Source organism: Lynx rufus, unplaced genomic scaffold (genome assembly GCF_022079265.1).
Source record: "Lynx rufus isolate CCGP_SWC_20201006 ecotype Redwood Valley unplaced genomic scaffold, mLynRuf1.p SCAF_13, whole genome shotgun sequence".
Lineage (NCBI taxonomy): Eukaryota > Metazoa > Chordata > Mammalia > Carnivora > Felidae > Lynx > Lynx rufus.
In genome coordinates, this window is record NW_025814827.1 from 35,833,738 (window position 1) to 35,854,925 (window position 21,188).

The window sequence follows — 21,188 nt, forward strand, 5'->3', positions numbered from 1 at the left end:
TCGGGCTCTGGGCTGATGGCTCAGAGCCTGGAGCCTGTTTCCGATTTCTGTGTCTCCCTCTCTCTCTGCCCCTCCCCCGTTCATGCTCTGTCTCTCTCTGTCCCAAAAATAAATAAACGTTGAAAAAAAAAAAATAAATTAAAAAAAAAAATAAATTTCAGTATAAAAATAAGACCTCACTTAAAATTTCCCAGTAGATAGTACAATCAAGTAAAGCATACTTTGTGTGTGTAAATACACTCTGACATTTGAAGTCAGCTAGACTTTTTTAAATCTGGGAGTCACAGTCTGTAGCTTTGAGCGTATCACCTCCTGCCTGACAAATTAGGGATGGGGTGAAATAGTGGGAGAGGCTGAGAGGAAACAAGGTGGCCTCTGCGGACAGTACACCCTGCCTGGTGGGCACCTGTGAATGGGTCTCTTCTGTTTTGTAGGTTCTGGGGGAGATGACCGAGCTCCTGTCCTCCTGTAGAAACTATGACAACTACCGGCGAGCCTACGGGGAGTGCACCCAATTCAAGATTCCCATCCTGGGGGTGCACCTCAAGGACCTCATCTCCCTCTACGAGGCCATGCCCGATTACCTGGAGGATGGGAAGGTGAACGTCCACAAGCTGCTGGCTCTTTATAATCATATCAACGAACTGGTCCAGCTGCAAGAGGTGGCCCCACCCCTGGAAGCCAACAAGGACTTGGTGCACCTGCTGACGGTGAGGCTCACACGGGAGGCAATTACTGAGGGCTGTCCGTATGCCACACACCACTCTCTGCGCCTTACCAAGTATTAGCTCAGTTCATTTTCATGAAACACAATGGAGTAGGTACTACCATCATCTCCATTGTTTGGACATGGATACTGAGGCATAAGGATATGACGTGTCAGAGGACCACACGTGAGTAAGCAGCAGAACCTGGGTTCACACCCAGGTGGTAGGACTCCAGAGGTTATGCTCCTGAGCAGTATGCCCTCCAGAATCCTAGAATTGTTTCTTGCCCCCAGCTACAAAAGCAATCCTCAACTTTCTGGGAGGAAGGAAGCTGATAACAAATTAGGATACAAAACTTCTTAAGAGTTAGGGATAGTGTATTCTCAGTTACAAAAGGGTAAGGCAGTGAGTAAAAAAAGCAAACAAAATGGAGGCATTCGAGTCAAGAATAGGTGAACACAGGGGCGCCTGGGTGGCGCAGTCGGTTAAGCGTCCGACTTCAGCCAGGTCACGATCTCCCAGTCCGTGAGTTCGAGCCCCGCGTCAGGCTCTGGGCTGATGGCTCAGAGCCTGGAGCCTGTTTCCGATTCTGTGTCTCCCTCTCTCTCTGCCCCTCCCCCGTTCATGCTCTGTCTCTCTCTGTCCCCAAAAAAATAAACGTTGAAAAAAAAAAATTAAAAAAAAAATAATAATAGGTGAACACATGTGGTGGTACAGGAGCCTACCTGCATGGTCAGATAAACTCCCTTCCAAAAGCATGATTCTGTAGCTCACCACTGTGTGACTGTGGGCATGTAACTCTAAATCTGTTTCCTCCTCTGTAAATCAGAGATTACTCTCTGGGATAACTTATAACTTCTCAGTTCTAAAATTATACAACTTTTTATCTGTATTTTTGTAGAATGGAGTAACTGTTACAGCATCTTCCTCCTTCACATCATGATTCTGATAGAGCCCCAGGATTCATAGCCAGCTGGGGTCTAATGTTAGCCCTTTTGCTAACCGGCTAGATGACTGTGGCAGGCCTTGGCCTTAGACATTGTCTGTTAAAAAGATGTACCAAATCTTAACTTTCTTGGATCACAAATCATGTGATGAAAACCATGAACCTCCCAGAAAAATAGACACGAGTTCTGGACCTCTTGAAGCCATCCGTAGACTCTAGGTTACAAACAAGATTAGTTATATGAAATTGATTAACTCTTAGTATCATTTTATAATACCTGTTGTCATTTAAACTGGGTTGTTGTAGAGAACAAGTGAGGTGTGGACCATCTGACCACATAGAGCCTTCTGCCTAAGCTCTAGATACAGGCTTAGATATTAAATCAGATCTTAAAAGAGGACATCTTGAAACTTCTCCAAAATTTAAAACATTTTAATAAGAAGGAGCTAATGTTTGCCTTATTGCAGTACCAAGTGTTACGCCCTCTAAGCTTTGTGAATCTTAAAAACAAAGAGCCTAGAAGAGTAAATAAACAACAGGAGAGGAGGAGGTACCAAGAAAGAAACCCATCAACCCTGGGAAAGGCAAACAACATCCTAGCAGTTAACCCTGTTCTGTTTTGATCTGCAGTTGTCCTTAGATCTCTACTACACTGAAGATGAAATCTATGAGTTGTCCTATGCCCGGGAACCAAGGAACCACAAAGCCCCAGTGAGTTGTTCATATTTTTATGCTAAGATTGCTGCATGTAACAGGTGCTTTACAAGTTGCTCATCGAGCTCATCATCTTAAGGAACAAATCTTTATGTGATAAGTACTGTGTTTCCACTCTGCCCAACCTTGTGCTAGGCACAGAGAAAACTTCACCATATGTACAAGTAATTCTTGGCCAGAAAGAGCCTGCAGTCTACTTGAAGGGATCAGACTAATACAGGAACTGTAAATATATGCCCTAAGCACATCCAAATGACAGGTGCAGTCAGTCAGTGGTTTACTGAGGAGGGAGATGGTGTCACGGGCCATAGTGACATCTCCTTCCTATTATAAAGTATCCTCACATCATTCGTTTCTCTTCTCTGATTTTTTGATGATAAGTGTATACTACTTAGTAAAGCTGTAGAGATCATCCTGTATTCATCTGGGTCAGAAAGGACAGTCTCCTGGGTCTTTTGACCTCTTGTGCTGACAAGTCCTCACAACAGTGCAGTCCTGGTGCTGCAAGGAAGAATCTACACAGGTTGTCTCGCCCCACCTCCCGTACAGGCAGGTGAAAATTTGTTTTCCTTGTGAAGGACCAGAATTCCCCTGCAGTCTCCAGGGAAGCTGCCCAGTCCCCAGATAGTACTCAGGGGAGAGAGTTATCCACACATAAGAAATTCAATTTGTCTGTTCAGGTGGCTACATGATACTGTCTCTACAACCGAAAGATCAAGTTCTAGCTCCTACTCTAATGAAAGCTGTTCACTGAAAATACTTAGCAGGTTCCACTTTCAGGGTGTTAGAGGCATTTCCATGGAAAGGGTACCTTCCTCCATTTGGGTTAAGTCTCAAATATTTAGGAATGGATTCCATCTCTCCTTGTCCAGGCCTCAGGCTTTCTTCCTTGTGTTATCCTGCCTTTTAGCTGTTTTTCTCCTCATCCACATCTTTATTAACCAGTAAGTAGAGAACAGAGAGGAAATTTAAATGATCCAGTCTTTTGCTGACAGTTTGACAGAAAGTCTAATGGGTAAGTTTAAATTATCTGTAGATGGAGATAATATACGTGAGAAGCATTTTGTCACCTATGAAGCACAACAGTTGTTATTAGCCAGGATTAGAGCTCAAGATTTCAGTTCCACCGGCTCTCAGTTCCTGGCACATAGTTGAGGGCTGTCCATAGATGCAGCCATCAGGTAGTGGGAAAGGAAGTTGCTGCTGGTTGTAGTGCTTTATAGTCACAGGGATTTCTCTGAATATTTCATTTCAGCCACTAACGCCTTCAAAGCCCCCAGTAGTAGTGGACTGGGCTTCTGGAGTATCTCCCAAACCTGACCCAAAGACCATAAGCAAACACGTCCAGAGGATGGTGGATGTAAGTACAGCTGTGCTCCGGCAGACGGAAGCAAGGCACATACAAACTGGCATAGTTCTGTATGCGGCCTGGGGGACACGGTGGCAGACGCGCAAAGGTGGGAAACCTGACACTTGTTCCTAGCGCACACCTCATATTGTGCCTGCAGGACAGTTCATAGGTTACATTTTGCCAACACGCTTTGACCTCCTGTTGCGGGGGTGTGTGTCTCCTCTTAGAGACCAAGCAGGAGAGCATTGCAGTGGATTTGGGGGCAGAGAGGTGGTAGAAGGGTTTTAGTAGAAATAAGGATAATAAGGAGAATCTAATACTGCAAATTTGGCCCTCCTGATTCTCTTCATGGTTAACTGCTGAGGAGAGTGTGTGCCTATATTCATCCTTATGGACCAATCCAGCATAACAGAAAAGTGAGAGCCAGTACGTGTCAGAATAATTAGTAGAGGACTACAGGGCAGGGAGCACTTGCAGCTGGGCTGTTCACAGAAGCAGTGGAAGGGGGGCAGAGCAGAGGGGACACCCCTGTGCAGTGAGCTAGGAGCACGCAGGCACCGGGCAGACGGCACGATTGGTACACTAATGGACCTGAGGGAACCGTGTCCTCTCATTCAGACTGAGGAGAGGCTTTTATCAGATGCTCAACCCTTTGTCATTTGGCTAAAGGGAGAAACGATCGGTTTCGCTTTGGTAATCACCAGAGAAACTCCTTTTTTCACAGTCGGTCTTCAAGAACTATGATCATGACCAGGATGGATACATTTCTCAGGAAGAGTTTGAGAAGATTGCCGCCAGTTTCCCCTTTTCCTTCTGTGTGATGGACAAAGACAGGTGAGGGTCTGTGTATGGAATATGAGGCTCTTGGTGCTAAGGGAGCAATCATCACATGAATGCCTGTCTGGTTTTGGTTCAGATCACAACAGACAATAAAAAACACATCTGTGTTAAATGTCTCAGAACTGAAAATTTCATAAACCTGCCAGTTTAGTCAACAAGAAATAAGAAAAACTTTAGTCTTCCTTCTGGCTACAGATTATGAGAAACAACTATTTATTAATACCTTGCCTATTTTTCTGAAGTTGATAGAAGCTCTCTTGGTTTTCTGTGTGAAATCAAAGGTATGGCACGTGGGTTCCAGTTATATGTCATGTACTGTCTAAAGGCAAACCGCAGCATAAGGTATTTCTCTCCCTATACGCAGTTTCCATTTCTTTTTTCAAGTCTTAAAATTTGCTAGGAAAACCTGCTTTGGCCAGATAACACCTGTGTAGAAGTGGATACTACCACGTCACCTCTTTATTACATGCTGTCCATGTATCGCTATTTAAGAGGGCTCATGGAAGTAATCCTCAGTCCTATGTGCTGTACTGCCACGCAAGGATAGAAACAAAAGTGAGGGGTGCCTGGCTGGCTCAGTCGGTGGAGCATGTGCAGCTCCTGACCTTGAGGTAGTGAGTTTGCGCTCCACGTGTGGTTATAGAGATTGTTCAAATAAATCAACTTAAAAAAAAATTAAAAACAAAAAGCAAAACAAAAAAGGTGAGTTTCTAAGGCTAGAAGCCAGTCTCGCTACCTCAGACCCTACTCACACCTGGACTGTCGCCCGCTGGCAGGGAAGGCCTCATCAGCAGAGAGGAGATAACGGCCTACTTCATGAGAGCCAGCTCCATCTACTCCAAGCTCGGCCTGGGCTTTCCTCACAACTTCCAAGAGACCACCTACCTGAAACCTACTTTCTGTGACAACTGTGCTGGATTTGTAAGTTGTTCCTAGAGTGCTTCAGGTCGAACTTGAAGAGGGGTATGAGACGGTATGAATGAGCTTTAGGCCAGGCACAGACCTCATAACCCTTATCAACTATGCCAGCTTAGAGCCTAAGCTCTAATAACCTTGTTCTCAAATGGTTTGATGCATGGTTAACTTGAATTTAATGTTACCATTTCTTCCGGATATTGTTTTTACCTCTGGTGCATGAGGCTTGGGACAAATGGTAAGGAAATGTTATATTTGGGACATACTTTTTAAGTAATTATATTCAGATGCTGTTTCCAATGTTAGAAAAAAAAAAAAAATAGGAGACATCCCTGCTCTTCCCCCTTCAAAAGGAACTGCTGTTAAGAAGCCATGTAGCTCTGCCCCTCCTCTGTCCCAGCCCTGTCCAACCTAATCCCTGACCACAGAGTTCTGTATACTTGTTCTTTAGTTTGGAGTTCTGAGAAACCTGTTTATTCTTTGATTCATCTACTTCAAGCCTCAAGAAGGCCTAGACCATAGAGGTGCCTGGGTAGCTCAGGCTGTTAAGTGTTCGACTTCGGCTCAGGTCATGATCTCACAGTTTGGGAGTTTGAGCCCCTCATAGGGCTCAGTGCTGACAGCTCAGAGCCTGCTTCGGATTCTGTGTTTCCCTCTCTCTGCTCTTCCCCCACTCATGCTCAGTCTCTCTTTCCTTCAGAAATAAACATTAAAAAAAATTAAAAAAAGGCCTAGGCCATAAGTCCACACTACTGAGCTTCTTGAGAGCATGAGACTGTGATCACAAAATCTTCGTGTTTGCAGTTTAAGGTCAGGAGGGTTAAGACAGGAGATAAACAAGGCTTTTCTTCCTTGAGGAAGAGAGCACAAAGAATGGGTATCAATGTCTCGCCTAATACCAGATTGATGAAGGATGTATAGTGTGCTCTAACTGTCTCCTATCTTGTCTCATAGCTCTGGGGAGTGATCAAACAAGGATACCGATGTAAAGGTAAGGCTCAGTTTTGTGGATTGTCTTGCTTTTTCTGGTCTTTGACGCTCTCCTAATAAAGCATTTTTTTACCGATAGTAGTTGTCCATTGAATCCACAACTTCTCAGTGCAGCTTACAGCCTCATCCCCAAACTGGCTTCCCTAGAGCACCCACTGAGAGTGACTGCCACCACAGAGAAGAGGAATGCCTGGGTGACCAGTTATAAAGCTTCCCCTTGCAAGGTCCTCTCTCTGTGTGGGTTGTTCTGGAAACAGAGATCGCTGGTGGGAGAGGCTTCCATATGGCCATGAAAAGGTGGGTCCCTAAGGAAAGGCACTTTGGGAATGGAAGTGATTACCAAAGGGCCTTGCCAGTTTTCCGTTTATCAGTAGGTACCTCAGGGCCTAATTGTCCTTCCTTATGACTAGAAAAATTCAGGAGTGGACAGGAGACTTTTACTGCAAGGAAGAAAGAGTAAGACCTAAGAGCTGGGAGCCTTTAGGGGGTCTCCTTAAGGTAGGCAGTATATGCAGGATGACTAGGACATGACTTGTCTCCAAGACAGTGGATGCTGCTTGAGACTCATGATAAGGGCTACAGCAATATGGTAAGATCCAGAGTTGACCAAATACGACTACTAGGTTCATTAGGAATAGCAGGTGTCCTAGCTCCAGACTAGGACAGGCATGTGTGACAAGACAGCCCTGCATGAGTGTGGTTTTGAGACTCTGGAAAAGAAAGCCAAAGCCTTCCTGACTAGGCTGTCTTGTCCACAGACTGCGGGATGAACTGCCACAAACAATGCAAAGATCTGGTTGTGTTTGAGTGCAAGAAGCGAGCCAAGAACCCAGCAGCAATAACCGAGAACAGTACCCCTGGAGGGCCAACATCCAGCCTTTGCTCACTGGGAGCCAAAGACCTGCTCCATGGTAAGGAGACACTGAGAACATTCCTCTTGGAAAGTGAAGTGGGAAGGGTAAAGTTTTCGGGGAGGAAAGATGACCTTTGTCCTTCCCATTCTTAATAGAAACCACCACAGACACCATTGTGGAAGACACATTTTCAGAGTTAAACATCATCTTTAGGGACCACAATTCTGTCACATAAAATACACATTTTGTTGGGAGAAAGGTGGCAGAGAGCAGCATGAAGGTCTGGGGCCTATTAAAGAAAAGTTAAAAGATGGAGATACAAAATATCATCATCCAAAACGCTCCTCCAAAAAATACAGGGTTGTTACTTTAGGATAAATACAGTAATTTAAATATTCTGATACTTCTGTTAATTACAGTTTTGAACTTTATTTGGGTAAAAATTTAGTGTTAAATTACGTCCTCTGGGGGAAAGTTAAACTAGGATCCTTATAAGGTTTCTAGTATTAGAAATTTTTTTGTTGTCCAGAAGCCACGTTGGATTTGTACACTATCCAGGCTGGGTCCTGGGCAAGGGTGCCTATGCTATTCCCAATATACAAATGGGTCCCAAAGAAAACTCCTACCTGCTCCTATAATAGGACCAAACCTTGAATGCTGAGAGCTCCCAAATCCCAGGGTCCACAGAAAATATTTATGGACTGGGACCCCTGGGTGGCTGTCGGTTAAGCATCGGACTCTGTATTTCAGCTCAGGTCATGAACTCACGGTTGGTGAGTTTGAGCCCCACATCACCTGGGCTATAAGAGTGGATCCTCCTCAGGATTGTCTCTCCTCTCTGCCCCTTCCCCCTCATTCACATATGCTCTGAAATAAAAAGAATTTTTTTTTTAATGTTTACTTAATATTCATAGACCGTTTCTCTTGCACTGAGGCAGGGACTTGAGCTTACCTGCAGAAACAAATCTTCTGGGCAGCCTTTGTGCAAATAGAAAAATGCCTGTTTCTCTGGGTAGATGCAGCCTGGCACCAGTGGCTCTGGTAGCCTTTATCCCCTAAAGAGGGTGCCTGCAAATGAGTCCACTTTGGGCCTAGAATAAGAAAGTTGTCAGTTGAGTCTGTTTTTCTGACTAGAGTACCAACATGCCACGTATCTTCCTACAGCACCTGAGGAGGGACCTTTCACATTCCCTAATGGGGAGGCTGTGGAACACAGTGACGAAAGTAAAGATCGGACCATCATGCTCATGGGAGTGTCCTCACAGAAGATTTCTGTTCGGCTGAAGAGGACTGTCGCCCACAAGGCCACCCAGACGGAATCCCCGCCTTGGCTTGGCAGTGAGCGTCCCTGTGGCCCCTTTGTGCTCTCTTCCCCAAGGAAGACAGCCCAGGATACTCTGTATGTGCTTCCTAGTCCCACATCTCCTTGCCCCAGCCCAGTCTTGGTCAGAAAGCGGGCTTTTGTCAAGTGGGAGAATAAAGAATCCCTCATAAAATCAAAGGAGGATCTCCGTCATCTCAGACTGCCAACCTACCAGGAGCTGGAACAGGTACCTTCCTTTTCTTTTCTTTCAGACGCCGAGAGAAGTGGGGCTAACCCAGGGAAGAGCGCTGAAGACGCTGACCAGGTTGACTACTCGTAGGATAGAGCCACAAAAGAACAGAAAGGATTCTGGCTTTCTTTCAAACCAGTGGAGGCCCTGGCTCACATTACATGAGTAGAACAAGACCGACAGGGCTCCCTGTATGCCAGAAAGGTACCATTTTAAAGTGTTGGTGCCAGGCCCAAAGTGTGTTCACAACAGCCTCCTTGAGAAAAAACAGTTTCTACTGGTCAGCTCTACTGTGCTGACACCACACCCTTTTTCTAGATGAAATTAAATCCTCCTCCCCTAGAGGTCTTTGTTAACCTACTCATCAGGATGTTTTGGGACTTTTACGGTTGCCTAAGCATCTCCCCAAAAAAGCATGTAAGCCTTCCTCTTAATATAAATGAGCAAGGAAATACATCTTGTACATCTTGTAATACCTTGATCTTGTTCTTGTAATACCTTGATCTTGTAAATACATTAGACAGTATCTGGCAGATACACAGCTGTATATAATATAATGTATAAACTGGTAACCGTTATAGTACCAGGAGCTTCCTTTTTTTGGTTAGGCTTAGGAGGTCCTAATTATAAGATGCCCCACAGAGAAAAGGGCATAGTGCAAGAAGAGGATAAGGAAAAGGACAACAGGCAGTTCAAACAAAAAGAAGATGTTAGTAATTGGCTGACAGGATTGAGTATTTGGAGTCCAGGGGTCATGTTGAGGGCTGGCTCAGGTTCCTACCAGTGATGGGTAACTAGGGATGCTTAGATCTAACATTATCACTCACTTTATTAAAGGTTTTCTTTTTTCCAAAACATCCAGGTTGGCCATGTGTTTTTGGAGGCCTATCAGTACAAACCCAAAATCAACATCCAGTAGCTAGAATTCCTTAAATAATTCTATGTAGTGAAATTGCCCAAAAGGGCCTCAGAATTCCCTACCTTGTCCTCAGTGTTGTTCCTTCCCTGTCAAAGACTCCTAGAAACATTTGAAGAAACAAGTTAGATAACATATGTGAAACTCTTGGTGCTTTGAACAAAGAACGTAATGTTAAGAGGAACAGATGAAAAAATACCAGGTTTTCTAGATGAAAGGTATTCTCTTGCTCAGAATGTTTTAAGACATGCTTTAACTTACACAAACCCCTTTCTCTTTAGGGGTAGAAACTGCCAAAAGCAGCTTACAAGAACTCTGGTCTTGGGGACAAAGACTTGTGATTCTAGTCCCAGACATTTCTTAAACTAGCTGTTAAACTGCACCTTACTTGCTCTTGTGTAAAATACAAGGCCAAGAATCCATGCTCTCTACGACTTGCTGCAGATTGTGAATAATTACTGTTATCGTCTGACACATTACCTAGCACATCGCTAGCTAATTTTTGAGAAACAACTCGTATGCAAATCACCCAGAAATTGCCCACATTTGTGGGGAGGGAGTCATCAATCTGATATAACAACACCGGATTCCAAGTCCGAAGACAAGAGACGTCATCATGGCAGCGGGAATTGTACCTTTTCACTCGCCCCTTTATTTACAACAAACTGGTTATCCATCACCAAACAAAAAGTGACTGTGTTACGTACCCAGGAGACTTTTTTAAATAGGTGGACAGGACCTCAGAGGGGGCTTTGGATCCAAGGGAACTGGTGACCCTGCGTGCCCGTCTTGCCATGATCAGGTGAGAGCACTACTGGAGAGTGCAAACCAGGGTGGACATGCAAGGAAGATAGAGAAGTGGAGGTCCTGCCAGCCAGGGGGGCGTTTGGAGGCGTCCTCCCTCACAGAGGACAGGGAAAGCACGAGGGGTGACTGACCAACCACCTGGCTGCATAGGCTGCATTTGGAGGGACCCCTTTCTCTCCAACAGCGCTCAGATTTCTAAACAGGGACCTCCAGGACTAGGGGGAAAGAGAGGAAAGAGGCAGACGAGAATAACAACGGGCACTGAAGGAACACATTCCCCGCTGCCTCCCTTGGGGTTTCCGCAGGTTTGCCCACGGACCTCCAGGAGCACCCCCACTGGAGGATCCCCTCTCATGCCACGGGCACCCCTCCAGCACTGTGTACACCAACTTTTTTAGCACACACTCCCAACTACACCACCGAAGTCAGCTCAGGTAAAAAGAAACCCAAAACTTGAGCTACAGCATGTGGCCACCTTAGGAAAAACAGAAAGGATTTAACTGCCTGTCTGTTGAACTGTAACAAAATCAACAAGAAAAGTGTGTGCTACTTCACATGTGATGGCAGAGGCACGTTTCATCGAATACTCTGAGAAATCACAGTATATTCCAACAACCAAACTCAAAGGTGTGGAATATTGGGATCTTAACTGATCAAGAATTCAGAATAGTTGTTATGAAGAGATTCAACTCAGAAAACTATTCAATAAACCAAAGAATAAAACTAATGAACAGAAGGAGTTAATTAGCACAAAGACTGAAATTTTTTTAAAAACACCAGAGATTCCAGAGCTAAAGAATTCAATGAGATACAGAATGTAGTAGACTAGAAAGCTTAGGAAATCAGATCAAGAGCTAACAACTGAGAGGATAGGAATTTAGAAATGATTCAGAAGAGGCAAGAGAACTAAAAAGTGAAGAAACCCTGCAAAAGCTATCAGATATAATGAGAAAACTGTAACAGGGCTACCAGAAGGAAAAGGGAGAGAGAGCATATTTAGAGAAATAATAGCTGAGAATTTCTTCAACATGGAGAAGAAATTGGAGAACACAAGTCCAAGAAGCTAATGGACCACTCAATTAATGTACAAAGACCTTATTCAAGACGTTCTAAGCAACTGTCAGAAGTCAGTGATAAAGAATCTAAGAGACTGGAGAAAAAGGAGAAACCTACAAAGGAACCCCCATTAGCTGTCAGGTTTCTCAGCAGACACTCGAAGGCCATGAGAGAGTGCAATGACAAAGTAGTAAAAGATAAAAATTGCCCATCAAGAATACCTTTCAGTCAACTCACCTTTCAGATACAAAGGTAAAATGCTTTCTCAGACAAAATGTGAAGGAACTCACCACCATGAGACCTGCCTTGCAAGAAATGCTGAAAGTAGTTCTCCAAACTGAAATGAAAAGATGCTAATTAGTGACATAAAAGCAAATGAAAGTACATAAAATTCCACCAGTGATGAGAAATAAACAGAAAACTGTGACTATATTAGAATGGTGTATTCAACCTCTTAGAGTATAAAGGCCTCAGGAAAGGAGCATTAAAGATAACTATAGCTACTATAATTTCTCAATGAATTCACAGTAAAAAAAGATAAGTTGTGACATAAATATAAAAAGGAAGAAATAAAAAAGTAGAACCTTTATAGGTAAACAAAGGCAATAAAAAGGACCAAGGGGCACCTGGGTCAGTTGGTTAAGTGTCTGACTTCGGCTCAGGTCACAATCTCGTGGTTCGTGAGTTCAAGTCCCGAGTCAGGCTCTGTGCTAACAGCTCAGAGCCTGAAGCCTGCTTTTAATTCTATGTCTCCCTCTCTGCTTGCATGCTGTCTCTCTCTCAAAAATAAACACATATTGGGGTGCCTGGGTGGCTCAGTCGGTTAAGTGTCCGACCTCACCTCAGGTCACGATCTCACGCCTTTTCGGTTCAAGCCCCGCGTTGGGCTCTGTGCTCACAGCTCAGAGCCTGGAGCCTGCTTCCAGTTCTGTGTCTCCCTCTCTTTGCCCCTCCCGCACTCACACTCTGTCTCTCAAAGTTAAAAAAATTTTTTAAGATAAAAAGGACCATTTATCATTTATACATAAGTTACATGGTAACCACAGAGCAAAAAAAGATCACCACAAAACATTAAAAAAAAAAGACTGCAAATCACCACGGAAAAATCACTTTACAAAGGTAAATAGAGAGGAAGAGAAAATGGAGATATAAAACAACCAGAAGGCAAATAAGATGGCAGTGGTAAGTCTTTACCTAAGAATAATCACTCTAAAATATAAATGGATTGGTTTCACCAATCAGAAGTCACAGAGTGGCTCGATGGTTAAAAAATAAGACCCAATTCTATGCTGCCTAAGCAAACTCATTTCAGCTCCAAACAGCTGAAAATAAAGGAATGGAAGAGGATATTCCATGCAAACAGAAACCAAAACAAAGCGGGAATAGCCACACTTTTATCAAAGAAAATAGACTTCAAGTCAAAAATCATAACAAAGGTCGTCATATAATGATAAAAGGATATGATACATCAACAAGATAACACACCAGTAATATGTACACACCCAATATTGGAACGCTAAAATACTAACAGATCTAAAGGGAGAAGTAGACAAAAATAGTCATAACATGGAGTTTCAATACCCCAATGTCAATGATAAACAGGTCACCCAGACAGAAAATTAACAAGGAAACGTTGGAATTGAACCAAATTCTTAAACAAATGGACTTAACATATAGAACATCTAACAGCAGAATACAGATTCTTCTCAAGTGCACAAAGAACATTTTCTAGGACAGAGTGTTATGATAGGCACAAAACAAATCTCAGCAAATTTAAGGAGACTGAAATCAGACCATTTTTTTCTGACCACATGGTCTGAAACTAGAAATCAACCAGAGGAAAGCTGGAAAATCTATAAATATTTAGAAACCAGACAACACATTTCTGAACAAATGAGTCAAGAAACCAAAAGAAGTTTAAAAATTATGGAATTAAGCAAAAGCAACTCAGAGAGCTTTTACAACTTTTATATAAATGCATATATGAAGAAATTATTTCTCAAATACACAACCTAAAAGAATTAGAAAAAGAACAAACTAAATAAGCCCAAAATTAGCAGGAAGAAGAGTCCAGAAAAATAGAAAGGATCAACTAAACTAAAACCTGGTTCTTGAAAAAGATAAAATTGACAAATCCTTAGCCAAACTAAGGAGAAAAAAGAAGTCTCAAAATTAGAACTGCAAAAAGAGGAGCACCTGGGTGGCTCAGTCGGTTAAGCGTCCGACTCTTGATATCAGCTCAGGTTTTGAGATCGAGCCCAGTGTTGGGGCTCTCTTAAGATTCTCTCTCTCTCTCTCCCTCCCTGTGTGCTCTCTCTCAAAACAAACATACATACATACATTTTAAAAAATGTGAAAGGAGACACTGCAACTGTTACTACACAAATCGGACCATAAGAGACCATTATGAAAATTATAAGCCAACAAATTAGATAACCTAGAAATAAATTTCTAGAAACACACAACCTACCAAGACTGAATCAGGAAGAAATAAAAATCTAAACAGACCAATAAAGGGCAAAGAAATTATATCAGTAATCAAAACCTAGCCAACAGAGAAAGCCCCAAGATCAGACAGCTTCACTGGCAAATTCTACCAAATGTTCATCTCACAATCTTCCCAAAAAATGAGGAAGAAATGCTTCCAAACGTATTCTAAGAGAACAGCATTACCCGGTACCAGAGCCAGATTAGGACACCACAAGAAAACTACAGACCAGTATTGCTGATAAATACAGATGTAAACATCCTCAACAAAATATTATCAAACTAAATCCAAGAACATACAAAAAGGATTATACACCATGACCAAACTAGGATTTATCCACTGAATGCAAGTAGATAACATAGGCAAATCAATAAATGTAATGTATCACATTAGCAAAATGAAAGATAAAAATCACATGATCATCTCAGTAGAGGCAGAAAAGGCATTTGACAAAATACAGCAAACGTCCTTTCATCATAAAACAAAACAAAACACCAAACTGGGTATAGAAGGAACATACCTCAACATAAGGGCCCAAAACGATAAACCCACAGCTAACATTACACTGAATGGGGAAAAAAGTTAAAGCTTTTCCACTAAGATCAGAAACAAGACACAAGGATGCCTACTCTCACCACTCTTATTCAACATATCACTGGAAATCTTAGAGCAGCTAGGCAAGACAAAAAAAATAGCATCCAAATCAGGGAAGAAGTAAAATTGTCAGTATTTGCACATGAGTCTGTATATATAAAATCGCCAAAATAACCAAAATACTGTTTGAACTAATCAACAATTTTGGTATAGCTTCAGGCTACAAAGTCAACATAAAGAAATCAGCTGCATTTCTACACACTAAGGATGAAACATCTGAAAAAGAAAACTGTCCTATTCACAGTAACACCAGAAGCAATGAAATATTAGGAATAAATTTAACCAAGGAAGTGAAAATTCTGTACAATGAAAACAAGACTCTGCTGAAAGAAACTGAAGACACAAACAAATGGAAAGATATCCCATGTTCATGATCTGAAGAATTGTTAAAATGTCTACACTACACAAAGCCATCTACAGATTCAATGAAATCCCTATTAAAATACTAATGGCATTCTTCACAGAAATGGAAAAAAAAATCCTAAAATTTGTATGGAACCGCAAAAGAATAAAGGCAGAGGTATCATACTTCCTGATTTCAAACTATACTCAATGCTACAGCAATAAAATCAGTATGGTACTGACACAAAAACAGACACATAGACCAGTGGAACAGAGAGCCCAGAATTAAACCTTGCTTATACAGTGAGCTAATATTTGATAAGGGCGCCAAGAGCACCCAAGGGGGAAAAGGATAATCTCTTCAACAAATAGCGTTGGGAAAACTGGACAAGTACATGCAAGAGCAATGAAATTAGACCCCTATCTTAACACCACTCACAAAAATTAACTCAAAATGTATAAAAGACTTAAACATAAGACCTGATAACTATAAAACTCCTAAAAGAAAACATATGGAAGAAGCTCCTCAACACTGGTCTTGTCAATGACTTTTTTTTTTTTTTTGATGTAACACCAAAAGCAAATCAACAAATGAGACTACATCAAACTTAAAAGGTTTTGCAAAGCCAATGAATTAACCAAATAAAAAGGCAACATACAGAATAGGAGAAAATTTTCACAAACCATAAACTGGATAAAGGGCTGCTATCCAAATTATATAAAGGGTGCCTACAACTCAGTAACAACAACACAGTCTGATTAAAAAATGAGAAGAACTAGGGGCACCTGGGTGGTTCAGTTGGTTAAGTGTCTGACTTCAGCTCAGGTCATGATCTCACGGTTTGTGGGTGCAAGCCCCGCGTCAGGCTCTGTGCTGACAGCTAGAGCCTGGAGCCTGCTTTGGATTCTGTCTCTCTCTCTGCTCCTCTCTTGTTCACTCTCTCTCTCTCAAAAATAAACATTTTTTTTTTTTTTAATGAGAAGAACTAAAGACACACTTTTCTACAGAATAAATACAAATGGCCAACAGGTGCATAAAAAGATGCTATCACTCATCATCAAGGAAATGCAAAATCAAAACACATTGAGATACCAACTAACACCTGTTAGAATGTCTAGCATCAGGAAAACTAGAGAGCAAGTGCTTGCAAGGATGTGCTGAAAAGGGAGGAACCCTCATGCACTGCTGGTGAGAATGTAAATTACTACAGTCGCTATGGAACACAGTGTGAAGGTTCCTCAAATATTAAAAACAGAACCATCATATGATACAGCAACTCTGCTTCTGGGTATTTATCTGAAGAACACAGAAACACTAACTCAAAAAGATATCTGCACCCCACGTCCACTGCAGCATTATTTAACAATAACCAAGATATGGAAACAACCTAAGTGTCCATACCTCATCAATGAAGGGACAACACACACACACACACACACACACACAGAGTATTTGCCATAAGAAAGGAATGTGCAACAACATGGACATTGAGCACATTATACTAAGTGAGGTAAGTCAGAGCAAGACAAGTTCTGTATGACATCACATGTATATAGAATTCTAAAAAGCCGAACTTATAAAAACAGAAAAAAATGGTGGTTATCAGGGGAAAAAGGGTGGAGAGTACAGATGTTGTTTAAGGGTACAAACTTACGAGTGGTAAATAAGCCCAAAAGATGTAATGCGTAGTATAATGAATGTAGACAATACTGTACTATAATGAAGCCTGCTGACACCAGATCTTAAATTATTCCAATTATTAAAAAAGGAAAACTACTAACATGAAAGGTGCTGATCACTGCTACAATGGCAGTGTTAAAATTTAACTATCAAATTTACACGTTGTACATCTTAAATTTATACAATAGCATATGTCAAATATATTTCAATTAAAAAAAAAGTGGAAATTAACTACCACAGAGAATTAGATACCTAAAGTCCCATTTAGGGGGTAGGATAAATTCTTTATCAAAAGAGTCCATTAGTTTTCTATGATTTGGGGGGGAAATTAGAAAACCATCATATGACATAGTTCATTTCATTTAAATCACTGTTTTCATACCTCAGACTTGACCACAGACTCTCCATTTCTGCCAAGTTTAGGTTTCCCACTATATAACATCCAAAGGTTTTATTATCCACCTATCGTCTGGGAATGATGTATTCTGCTTGCTACCCATTCATATCTTTGATATGATAACAAAAACTAATTGCTGTTTGCACATGCTCATTTGGTATTTAACTTGTTATGTTCTATTCAGAGCAAAATAACTGCCTCGAAAATAGTTTTTAATTCTCAGCCACAGTGAATAGAAAATGCCAATCAAGTGTAGTACTCCCAATATTGGAACTGATTTGCTATTCATTGCTGCTTTATTAACATACATCTCCTTTCCCTTTAGGAAATAAATACCCTGAAAGCAGATAATGACGCTCTAAAGATCCAACTGAAATATGCACAGAAGAAAATAGAAACTCTCCAACTTGCAAGAAGCAATCATGTCTTAGCTCAGATGGAGCATGGTGACTGTTCTTAGCCAAGAATCTCAAGGAGCACAATGTGTAGATGAGTATATCAGAGATCTCACTTAACTAAAATAAATAACAAACACCTGGTGTACCTTAGATCAACCAGCTCTTTTAAAAGGTCACTTTAAAAGAGAAAAGCAAGTTACTTTTTTTTTTTTCCTTTAACCTAGTAAGTGGAACTGTCTTCTCTTCCAGTCACTTGAATCAAAGGGGAGGAAAGCTGAAGAATGCAAAATTTTTGCCATTCACACCACAAACATCTGCCACCCCCCACCCCAGGACTAATAGCTACAGCTTGATAAAAACATGGCTGTAGTTTTCTGACAAGGTAGCTTCTCCTATGTGGCCTGCCTAGCTACTTCCTCCTTAGAACTAAAATCCCTGGAAAATGAATTTGCTTCCTTCTGTGGGTTTTCTGGGAGCTGAGGGATTTACCCTGTTCCATCCAAAGCTTGCTTACAGTGGAAAAATACATTCCACAAACAGCTTTACTTCCTCTATATTCCAGCATTCTTTTCGAATCTGGTTCCCACTTCACTACCTCAGATCTGATCAACTAGCCTTCTCCCACTCCTTCCTCACTAGGCTCATACTCACATGAGAATATCTACCTACGAATAAACATCTAGAGATGGAGCCACAGATCAGGGGGGAACATTATCCAATTACAGGTCAACTCATAGTTTTAGTCACACAGTCATAAGTAGCCAAACTAAACACCTAGAAACATGGCAAATACCACTTCAGACATGACTGGCCAGGTAGCTAAAATAAACATACTACAAACATGATGTCTGTCCTCACAGATGTACATTGGATAGAATTAGGAACTTCAGGCTTTTTGAAAAAGAGTCTGTTAAACTTTTCATGTGCCATCTTTTTTTTTTTGGAAGTTAACTATTTTGAACTGAATTTGTGCTTATACGGTCTTAATACTATTTAGAAATAAGCTAATTGGATCAGAGGCTTCAATAACAGCCCAGAGTGTATATGTGTATATTATGTATATACAATATCAAGCATGCATGTGGCTTGGAATTTTGTCTCCTCCTTCATAAAATGTGGAATTAAACAACTTTTAGTCATTTACACAAATCCACAAATTTAAAGTTGTTTGTTACAAGATAAAGAAATAGCTCACCACATAAATTGTATTGTTGAGCAAAATCACAAGAATCCGATGAGCTTTCTAGTAATGAAGGTTAATGATAAATGGGCTTGTTTAGTTGGGCAACTGTTTATAAACTCCTTTATCAGATTCTTGATTTCTCTAAAAAGTTCAAATTATCATTCTTTTTGAGGGGAACTTACCTTCCATGTTGGAAAGCTTGGTACCAAGCAGACTTGAAATTCATACAAGTTGACCAACAGCCAAGAACTTAATCTCAACAATTTAAAGTTCCAAACCTAAAGCCAACAACACCAAATCTTAATCAGAATACGAAGAACATATACAGTATAGCTTCCTTGGAGGATTCAGACTATTTAAGAAGTTTCCTTGATGAAAGACCAGTTCCCATTTGCATACCTCCTTGCTCTGAGCATTAGTGACAAAGCTAGTGAGTAGCTTTCAGTTAGTGTTTCAAAGAATTACTTTACACACAAATTTACCCTTTCCTAAATCCAAACTCAGAAATCCCCCCAGAAGGCTGCTTAAGTCCATCACCTGGTATCTAACTAAAGAAGCACTTTGCTACTTACCTTATATGGAACAAATTTATGATAATCTTTAAAATTCATACTCTTCACTGTTCTTTTCCTCTGATAAAGACCAAAGGTGGTACAGCTCAATTTCTTTATATAGTTATCTAACACAAATTTTTTTTCATTCTCCTTACCCTCCAAAATACAGACCCTAGGTTAGTTTCTGTGTAATCTGTAATCCTAGAACTCCAAAGGTCAGAACTCCGTTAATCAGTCAAATGTATATGGCTAGAGGTCTCAAACATTCCAGAATTTATCACTGAAATGGGTAAGAAGCAGTTTTATCACAAGTTTTTGCAGTCCAGCAAGGGCCAAAGAAGAACAGCATGTAAATTAGTATTATTTGCACTGAGTTACATGGGATTAGTGGAATATAGAAATAATCTGGAAAAAATCTTGGTCAAGCCTAGGATACAAATTTTTGTCTTGTACGGACTTGAAATAAGTTTGAGCATATATTTATCTGTCAAAATAAGGACAAATCTTGTTCTGTCAACAACATTACTTTTCATTTTCTTTGGTAATTGACTTGCCTTTTTACTGACCACTTGTGAATTTTTGTCTAAGGATGTACAATGTAAAAGAACTGCAAGGAAAAAACAAGTGTACAGATTGTAAAGGTTTTTTTTTTTAATATCTAATGTAAGTTTTCTTTATGTAATATTTATATGATAAAAGATATTAGGATCTCTACCACATAGCTGTCTTGTGTTTCTTCTAGTTCATGAATATATAGAAGCTTCTCTTGAATTTTTACTATAATCAACAGCTGACACCACTCGCTTATTAACCAAACTGAGTTTTCCTGGAAGGAAAAGCAAAGCAACTAATTATTCAGTAGAAGTCTTATCTAAATCGTTTCAGAACATGCAGAAATAACAGTTCAAAAATATTCGACCTTTTCCCATCTTACTGCATCAGGACTCACAGTGGTCCCAAAATATTGCCTGAGGAGACAAATTTGAGCTTGCCATTTCTCTGTGGCTTTTGTCTTTAATCCCACAGTTCTAAGAAAACTAGCAAGTAAAGGAGAACTTTGAAGTTGTGCGTGAAACTGGTAGAGAGGGTGGTTCAGTCCAGGGTAGACCACCCACAGCAATTCGTTTGTGTTCATGATTACTTAGAGTGATTAAGAGATAGCCGTAGCTTTCCCTTAATCCTCAGCCAACTTTTGTTTAACCAGACCAATAAAGAGTGGGGGTAAATTCCAATCACTCAAATTCTGAGGAATGCATTCTGGTACATTTGGATGTGGGTGTATCTATCATTTTGGCAATTCGTAACACTTCAAGTCACATTGACAACCTGACTCTGAAGAAGAGATTAAACTGCCTCCTCTCTTTCCTCTCTTCCATCCCCAGTTCCCATCCCAAATTTCTCCACCCTGTGCTCCTTATAAGGAGTTCTCATTGCTCAGAACATTCTCTGGTCACAAATCTTTTTTGGGTTACCTACCTTCTTTTGACACAAAGGTAATTAAGTGTACTTGGTTTAAAACGTGTTTTTCTGCTTAGAGAGGCAAGATTTCCCTGATCTACAGAACATAAGGGAATAGGTTCAAAAAAAATACCCGATCCCTTCTTTCGCTGAGAGCTCACGTCTACAATGGATGGGAACACAAATTCTTTATATAGTCCAGATAAGAGATTATTTTTTTTTTAATGTTTATTTTTTAGAGAGAGAAAGAGACAGAGTGTGAGCAGGGGAGGGGCAGAGAGGGAGGGAGACACAGAATCCGAATCAGGCTCCAGCCTTTGAGCGGTCAGCACAGAGCCCGACAAAGGGCTCAAACCCACAAACCATGAGATCATGATCTGAGCA

The 21,188-nt window shown here is 41.0% G+C and overlaps 1 protein-coding gene across 3 annotated transcripts in view; it reads left to right on the forward strand.

Moving 5' to 3' along the window:
• The window catches only part of RASGRP1 (RAS guanyl releasing protein 1), an 83,752-nt gene extending 63,689 nt beyond the window's left edge, over positions 1–20,063 (forward strand). For all 3 annotated transcript variants that reach the window (XM_047075338.1, XM_047075339.1, XM_047075340.1), the window contains 9 exons: positions 435–710; positions 2,284–2,364; positions 3,623–3,727; positions 4,443–4,552; positions 5,335–5,479; positions 6,428–6,464; positions 7,222–7,374; positions 8,482–8,867; positions 17,537–20,063. In XM_047075338.1, coding sequence (XP_046931294.1) covers positions 435–710; positions 2,284–2,364; positions 3,623–3,727; positions 4,443–4,552; positions 5,335–5,479; positions 6,428–6,464; positions 7,222–7,374; positions 8,482–8,867; positions 17,537–17,671 — 1,428 coding nt within the window. In that variant the 3' untranslated portion in view covers positions 17,672–20,063. The remainder of the gene's footprint in view (positions 1–434; positions 711–2,283; positions 2,365–3,622; positions 3,728–4,442; positions 4,553–5,334; positions 5,480–6,427; positions 6,465–7,221; positions 7,375–8,481; positions 8,868–17,536) is intronic.
• Positions 20,064–21,188: the final 1,125 nt, after the last annotated feature.